Source organism: Callospermophilus lateralis, chromosome 2, assembly GCF_048772815.1.
Source record: "Callospermophilus lateralis isolate mCalLat2 chromosome 2, mCalLat2.hap1, whole genome shotgun sequence".
In the NCBI taxonomy this organism is placed as follows: domain Eukaryota; kingdom Metazoa; phylum Chordata; class Mammalia; order Rodentia; family Sciuridae; genus Callospermophilus; species Callospermophilus lateralis.
In genome coordinates, this window is record NC_135306.1 from 9925963 (window position 1) to 9934355 (window position 8393).

The window sequence follows — 8393 nt, forward strand, 5'->3', positions numbered from 1 at the left end:
GTGGTTATGTGGAACGAAATTTTGTTCTTTTTATGTCTGTTGGCTGATTGATTGCTAACTGTTTCTGGTAGTTCTTTAAAGAAAACTTGTCATTATTCCATAAGATTCCTGGAACACAGCAGAACCAGCATCAGGAGATGTGACTAGGTACAGCCAAGGCCTACTCTCAAAAGACTCAAAAGTGTAATCACACAAACTGAAGACTTTTAAAGCCTTGATGAATTAGTAAATTTTCTGGCACTTTATTAAAGTTAAATAAGCTCCAAAATTACATACAAATCAAATGAGTAAGAAACAATAAATAGTTTTTCAACAAAACACCTCTCTATAGAGCATCCAGTGACTGCAGCCAAGGCTTGCTGAAGTTCTGTGTGACAAGAGGCCTCCAGACTTCCATGCTGTCTCCCCAGGGATGGCTGGACAGAAAAGCACACCCACCCGTTCCACATGGAGTTTCTAGAACAGTCAAACTCTCATTCATGACTAACCCATTCATTATACTTTTTACATACATGAAACACACCACAATGATATACTAATAAGCCAAGAGCTTTATTGATGCAGCAGGCACTTTACAATGAACCCAAGAGAGTCCGCCTTCTCTGGGAAGACAGGATATCTGTACAAACTCTCAGGTTTTTCCACTTCAAAAACACAAGCTCTCCCTTTCACCGTGGCCCTTGGATATGCACCTGCCCAAATCATCCCTCCCCCATTTTAAACAGGCAGTGCACACACAATGACCAACACTGGCCAGCCACTCTTGTAGACAGTTCTGCATCACTCTATAGCGATGTCAGTTCTGCATCACTCTGTAGACAAAGGCAGACTCTCGGATCCTGTAAAGGATTTAGGAAACAGTAAGATGATTTCTCCCTCCACCTCAAAAATAAAATACATTTCAGCCGATTTCAGCAGATATGTGTCCTGAAATACTTAGTTGGGAGTTCCTAGGAAGATGGTCCATTGTCAATCCCTTCTTCGCCAGCCTGGGCATCCAAAATTCTTCTCAAGGTAACATGAGTCTTTTTTTTTTTAAACAGTCTTTCTTGCTGTAAGAACTCTTATAATGGAGCCTAGTCCTCCTACAGCTAAGGCCTGTGGGGGCAGGAAAAGGAAGCATGTCAAATGAGACCTGGATGACCAAGGGGGAGATGGAACCATGCATTCCTAGACCTAATCCCACTGTGTCACAGACCCTCTGACAAAGGATTCCTGCAAAGAAAAACAAGTTCTAGGGAAGGCGGCTTGTCTGGAGCCGAGGGTCCCAGGAGCTGCCAGCATTGAGGCAGTAGAACTGGCTTGAGAACACAGTCAACAGGCACACGGCACAACACAAGTTTCCCTAAGGACAAGCTCACTGCTCCCAGCCTGTCAGCACTGCCCAAGACGAAAAAATGCACACCACCCCACAGGGCTAAGGGGACGAAAGGACCTGGCTTCCATGCCACACAGAGGGCTTTCTCACTCTCCTAAGCAACAAAGCCTCCTACACCTACTGAGCCACAGCAAAAGGGCGGCCAAAAAGGAACAGCACACCTACCAGCAGGACTAGAGGCCACAGCCAGCACCCATAACCCAGCACCCAAAACCCAGCACCATGGCTACACGAGGATCTAACCACCAATAAGGGAAGCATTTTCAAAACTCAATGCTGGCTTCCTAGGAAGGACAGTGTGTTAGCCGGGTCCTCTTTAATGGCAGGCATGCCCACTGTAGTGTTATAAGTAGTTGGAGGTCGGGAGGGCTACAGTAGCACACAAGACAAGCTTGACACAAGGCCCTGTTCCTACCCCACAAGCCAAGGGCAGACACAGCTTTTTTTCTACTTCAAGTGGATTAAATGACCATCAAGGTTTCTGCCCATGGTCCCTATGGGTCTGGAGAAGGCAGGAAGCACTCAGAATAGGTGAGAGGGTTGAGCCTGCATTTCTAAGATCCCTCCACCCAACTCCCTCAGCAGCTATCTCCACCAATGCAAAGAAGGTATCATGAAGCCCCACCCAACCAGCATGCCTCCCTCCTACCTAACCATGCCATGGCACCTGCCCCCATGTCTGCCTGGCATAAATCCACAGCTAAAAAGCAATAGCAACCACGATTACCAGAGACAACAGATACCTACCAGGTGCTTCTGTGGAAAAGCAGGTGATTGTAAATCCGGGATTAGGCCTGTCATTCTCATTGGCCCTTAGACTAGCCTAGGTTTATTTTGGAAAATCTGGCCTACTGATTTGAATGCTGAGGCATGTCAGTAGGCTGCCTGAAGGGGGCGATGTGTTCACGTACCTTTTCGTGCCACTGGAGTAACACTGCGCTGCTATTTTCTGTGGGCTTCTCAAACCCTTTATAAATGTACTTCATTAACAAGTCAATGCCATTTCTGTCCAGTGACTGCACAGCCTGCTCAATTTCGCTGCTTTTAAAGTTTGTGAGCACTTTCAGCACCACACCCTGGGCTCGCTCCTACAAAGGAAAGAGAAAGGGGAGTGAGGTCCAGAGCCACAGCCCAGCCACAACCACACTCACCCACAGCACCAAATCAAGTGGGCAGAACTCACCAAAAATCTGCTCAATTTCAAATTCATCTAGGACAGTTGAAAAAATTAAGTAGGCCAATTTTTTAAAAAAATTAATTTCAATGTTACCCCCTTACTTATGCCAGGAAGTTATTCTACTTATTTTGGGGATTTTTTATGACATCAGCAAGGCCTCAGACTCCACAAGATATAAAAGCAGTGAGCTTTTCTTTTTTAAAAAAAATACTGGCTTACTTGGCTGCAGCTCGCCCTGAACATACCCAGAAATAGAGGGGCTGTTCCCCTCCACCACTGCAAAGGTACAGCTGCTAGGTTACATCAACATGCTTTCAGAATCCTAGCTGCAGGGAAGCCCCTCTCCCTGCACCAAGTATTAGATAGCTTCAATGATGCAATAGCATAATTATATTTTTGCACCTAGTTTTTAAAAGGCAGGAAGTGCAAAAGCACTTAAAATCTTTATGCATATAAAGCCTATTCAACAAAAGCATAACCACTGATAAGCCTCACATGGCAGCTCATTTATCTGTTTTGCTAATCATCAAGGGCTGGGCTAAGTTCTAGCCCGATAAGGCCCTAGGGAAAAGTCAGTGTTTCTTTGGGGAGCTTTTATTATAAACATAGCTTCGGGGCTAGGAGCGTAGCTCAGCAGTGCCTAGCAAACATAAGCCCTGGGCATCACACACACACACAAAAAAATCACAGCTTTGATGTCAGAGGAATCTCAACATACAGGGAGTGCCAGGAGGCTTCCATGGAAGTACTACCCAGTGCCACTGTTGCTCAGATGAAGCAGACACTGTCCAGACCCCAAGGAGCTCATGCTCCAGCGAGCCAACTGCAGCCCTGGTCCTAACAACACCCAGCAGAGCTGCGGCACAACCCTTTTACCTTCACAGCTTGATTCTTGGTGTTGACTGGAGAGTTCCGCAAAGCTGCATGGAATGCCCGAAGCATGTCCCCTGTGCATCACTGCCAGTTAAGGCTGAAACATGTCCATGCTTTTACTAATGAACTCACTTAAAAACAGCTCAAAAGCAGAGTGAAAAGGGATCTAACACATTCCACCCATCATGCACTGATGGCCTCCTCCAAGTGGGCATAGCCTGTTTGCACCTCAATCTTTTCTGAGCCTCAGAGAGGGTGAAGGGCACCTCTGGCGACCCTAAGCCCTTCCTTCCACCTCCCATTAAAAGCAGCTATCCTTGAGGAGTAGCTTGCAGTAAAAAGTGATTAAACTTGCTTGTACCTTTTTAGTACTAGGCACCATATCTGCCCTACTGGGTCCTCATGGCAACAGTGCACATGAACTAGAAACCACTCTCAAAGAATGAAGGCACAAACAGGTCTAACTCTTGCCTAATACAACTACTAAAGAAATCAAGATGTGCTAAAATTTCTATTTCCCGGGTCAATTAAGTTTCAGCTTTTTTTTTTTTTTAAATTGTAGGTGGACACAATACCTGTAGTTTATTTATTTATATGCGGTGCTGAGGATGGAACCCAGTGCCTCCCACATGCTAGGTGAGCACTCCACCGCTGAGCCACAACATCCCCAGCTGAAGTCCCAACTTCTGTGAGAAACTTTTGCCAATAAAATGAGCTGATCTCCATTTCCCTGCTCCCCCAAACTTAGTTGGAATCCTGACACCACATTTTTTGCTGAATTCTGAATACCCAGCACACAAAAGAAATTACAATCTGGGTTAGGTCCCCAAAGGTGACACCTATTTTAAACTGAATTACATCAGCCGACTTTCATTTCCTCATGTGAAACACTGGCTGTAGCCAAAAAGCTTCAAAAATAGAACAAGGAATAGCTCTGCCCAATCAGGTCTTTACTCCTGCACAAGCAGTGATACCCACATGTGAACAGAGAGAGCCTCTGGTGCAAAGCTTAATTCCCAGCTTCCCTAGTGTGGACTCCATCTTGACGGAGCTGGGTCTATGCCACCAGGCAAGCCACTCCCAGCCCTGGCTCCCCTGGCTCCCCAGCTCCCTGCCTGGCTCCAATCCACCTTCTACATTGGAGCAGCAGCCCACCCCTCTTATCTTTCAGCTCCGGAATTCCTTTTAACCAGCCACTGGTAACCTCTGCCACGCAGTTTTGTTTTTTCCTGGTACTAGGATTTAACTGGGGGCACTTAGTCACTGCACTATATCAGGCCCTTTGCATTTTCTATTTGGGGACTGTAAGTTGTCCAGGCTGGTCTCAAACCTGTGACACTCCTGCCTCAGCCAATTACAAATGTGCACCACCATGCTAGGCTCCTCTCTTCTACTATGGTGTCCTCAAAGCAAAAGGCAAGGTCCCAGAGACTTAATAAGACATATGGGCTAGCTCACTCTTCACTTCAACCTAGCACAGTGAGCGATTAGTCAACAAGATGGATGGGGAAGGGCAAGGATGATACAATTAGTGGATGAGGGCAAAAAGTCACTGTTTTTAATGTTAAGTCCCTGCAGCACTAGTCTATCAAGGAAACAGTGCAGCCAATGACATAGGAGAGCCTGGAGCCACTTTGGAGAACTTCCTTGTAATCACATATCATTTATGAAGCTGGCCTCCGTACCCTTCTGGCTTTTAGGCTCATTCAAAATATAGGCTGTGACAGCTGGGGGAAGCTTACCCAGCCCCTAGTCTCTTTCTTTCTTTCTTTTTTTTTTTTTTTAGAAAGAGAGAATTTTAATATTTCTTTTTTAGTTTTCGGCAGACACAACATCTTTGTTTGTATGTGGTACTGAGGATTGAACCCGGGCCGCACGCATGCCAGGCAAGCACGCTACCGCTTGAGTCACATCCCCAGCCCCCCCAGTCTCTTTTCTAGATTATTCTCAACCAGGGTACTACAGATTTTTTAGACCACATGATTCTTTGATGTGGGATGCATCCTATAATTAAGCATTATAGGATGCATTTCAGCATCCCAGGCTTCTATCCACTAGATTCCAATTAACACCCTAAATTGTGACAATCAAAATGTCTACAAACATTGACACATTTCCTGAGGGGCTGGGGAAGAGTGCAAGATCATTTAAAATCCTGCTTTAGTCCTTACTATGAGGACCAGAATTGTTTTACTGAGAAAAGGTACTATTGCCACAAGGCCTAGGACCTGGTCCAGGAGCTTTTCATATAATTTTAATTCCAAAAACCCTTTGTGACAAGAACCATTATTTCCATTTAAAAGGTGATAAAACTGAGGCTCTGAGAAGGAAAATAACCTGCTTAAAAATCAAAAGTTAGGTTATCCAGCTGGCCTTCAAATGCAAGCTTTTTTCTATTTGTGTTACTGGGGATTGAACCCAGGGGCCCTCTACCACTGAGCTCCATCTCCAGCCCTTTTTATTTGTTGAGACAGGGTCTCGCTAAGTTTTTGAGTTTGGCCTCAATCTCATAATCTCCCTGTGTCAGCCTCCTGAGTCACTGGGATTGCAGGTGCACTCCACCTTGCCTGGCTCAAGCTCTTTCAACAATCTCTTGCTGCTGCTCTATCACTGTCCCAAGCTGTATGTCTGGGCACACTTGCTGGGTGCCCAGTGTTGCTCCCATGGAACTGATGAGGCCAGCATGGCTATCTTTTGTTTAAGAGAAGAGGATGCTGAGGTTTAGAGAAGGTATGTAACCTATGCAAGGTCACCAGAGCACAACAAAGCAGATCTGTATTGATACACAGCCCATGTTCTTTCTACTTCTTAAACATGATCTCTCACCATGACATACTTCCCACACACTCCCCAGTACTACCCTGAAACAGGCCTCCCTCTCAACTCCTCCACCTCAATCAACCTCTCTCCTGTTCCCCTAAGACTCTTAAGAGGTTCTATAGTTTAAATTCAATGATCTAATACAAGTCCAATACTTGGCACATGGTAGGGACTCAAATAATAGTTTCTTCCTAGTCCTTACTTTGGTCCACATTTGCCATGATTTCAGTTTTCCTCATCTGCTAACCTCCTTTTTCCCAATTCCAAATAGTATATACTCTTCATAGTAATGTTTCTGGCACTACCATTAGTGGAAAACCTATTAACCCCTGCATATGGTTAAGTCTAGACCTCTAAGCTGCCTCAAGAAACCCAACTATAACTAGCCCTGGGCTTAGGGAGACATAACCTTCAACAAGCCCTTGTGGCAACAAGACCAAGGCAGCAACTGGACCTGGCCTTGGTCTCTTCACCTATGGAATGAGGGTTCTGGACCAAAGGCCTGACCCTGGAGCCTTTTCAGCACTGTCTGCTCATGAGGCAGGCCCTGCACCAAACTAGAGAACCAACCTTCCCTCCAGGGGGCCCTCCTCATGACCCCATTTCACCAGTAGGGAAACTAAGCAATCTGGAGGGAGCAGGAAATACAAGTTTCAGTGTTCACCTTTGAAAACACATTCCTGTCCAAAGAAAGTCTGAAGGTTTTTGTTTTAAAGGCATATTGGAGGAGCACTACAGAACTCCTCCCAAAAAAACAGTGGGCCTGATTTTCCAAGCTGAGTCAACTGATTAAACACCCAGAACCTGATTTATATACAGCAGGAGCCTCCAACCCTGCCCTGGCAAGTGTGGGGGAGGGGAACACACTTCCTGTAATACCATTTGAATAAAGAAAAATTCTTCCTGTGAGAATAAGTCAGTTTCCTGTGCTAAGGGACGAAGCAGGCTGTGACAATCACCTCTATTTTTAATCTTCTGTTCTAAATGCTTGTTTTCTGTGGCCACAAGAACCGTCATTTCTAATCTTGGGGCTCTACTTTTACACTTCACTCTACACTGTATGGTTTTTCTTAGCTCTAAACTAGTAGGGTATTTTTTGCACTGCTTCCTGTACAAGACTCCTGGGGGAGTCACAACTCACTTGTTGAGCTTGGCTGAGACCGTGAAGGTCCAAAGCCCAAGGTGTTCGGAGAAAAATGAAAACAGGTGAAAAAGGATGGCATCAAGCCGACTCTTGCATAAAAGGCTCACAATCTCAGACTTCAGTGCTGGGCTAAGGTTGCAGCCTTCATTCACCCCTTGGTCCTTTCTTCCCCGCAGTAAGCCACCAGCCCACCCACCCATGCTGTGCTGCAATCGCGCCCAAGAAAGCAAGTAGGAAGGCCCACGACGGTGCCCCCACCGCCGGACCGCTCAAACACTCAGAGGTGCTCGCCTCGGCCCCTCCCGCCACCGTCAAAGGGCCTAGGTCCTGCAAGGAGGGATGGAGTTATGGGGCGCCCAAGGCAGGGTCAGCTTGAGAGGATGAAGCGGCAATGGGAGGGGGACCCGCCGAGGGAGCCTGCACACCAGGGTCCTGGGGCCGCGTGGGGGCTGCGCTGCTGAGGCGGCGGCGCCAGGGGTGAGGGAACTGAGGGAACGTGGGCGGAGGGCAGCCGGCTCGCAAGGGAGTTGAGAGCGGCTACAAGGGGCCGGGGTAAGGGGAGTGGGGAGGCCGGGCCCGAGGGGCCTGAGCCAGGGATGGGGAAGGTGAGAAGGCGGGGCCGGAGCGGCGTCCGGCCGGAAGGGAGCGCTTAGGCCCGGCGCCGCACCGGGGAAGGATATTGCCGCAGCAGCCCGTCCACCTCGCTAGGGTCCGGGCCTGGCTCTCCTGCTGCTGCCGCCGCCTCCTCATGCTCGTCCACGAATTTGTTCTCGTCAAACTCGTCGATGTCCACCCTACGGAAGCGCGAAGACAGCGTGTTCCGGGCCATGTCGGGAGCTCGGAGCCTGCCTCAGCCGGCTCCGCTCCGGGCCCGACCGCGGCTCCGCTCCGCTCCGCTCAGCACCGGCTCGGGCTCGGGGGCGGGAAGCGGCCGCCGGGCACCTCCCCCGCGCGCAGACGCCGCCGCACGCCCACTTCCGTCCTGCGCCGGAACCGGAAGC

The 8393-nt window shown here is 48.1% G+C and overlaps 1 protein-coding gene across 1 annotated transcript; it reads right to left on the reverse strand.

Moving 5' to 3' along the window:
• Positions 1 to 533: 533 nt before the first annotated feature.
• Positions 534 to 8393, reverse strand: Arpc5l (actin related protein 2/3 complex subunit 5 like). Its single transcript, XM_076845492.2, has 4 exons — positions 8072 to 8393; positions 3432 to 3503; positions 2290 to 2466; positions 534 to 1098 (listed from the first exon to the last, which is right to left on the reverse strand). The coding sequence occupies exons 1-4, from the start codon at positions 8219 to 8221 to the stop codon at positions 1036 to 1038; spliced, it is 462 nt and encodes a 153-aa protein (XP_076701607.1). The 5' UTR covers positions 8222 to 8393; the 3' UTR covers positions 534 to 1035.

Coding starts and splice junctions, on each gene's coding strand:
- Arpc5l (XM_076845492.2), bottom strand. CDS start 8,221: ATGGCCCGGAACACGCTGTCTTCGCGCTTCCGTAGGGTGGACATCGAC. Junction 3,504..8,071: donor TGGACGGGCTGCTGCGGCAA/TATCCTTCCCCG, acceptor CAGTGATGCACA/GGGGACATGCTTCGGGCATT. Junction 1,099..2,289: donor TACTCCAGTGGCACGAAAAG/GTACGTGAACAC, acceptor CTGCCCCCACAG/GCCTTAGCTGTAGGAGGACT.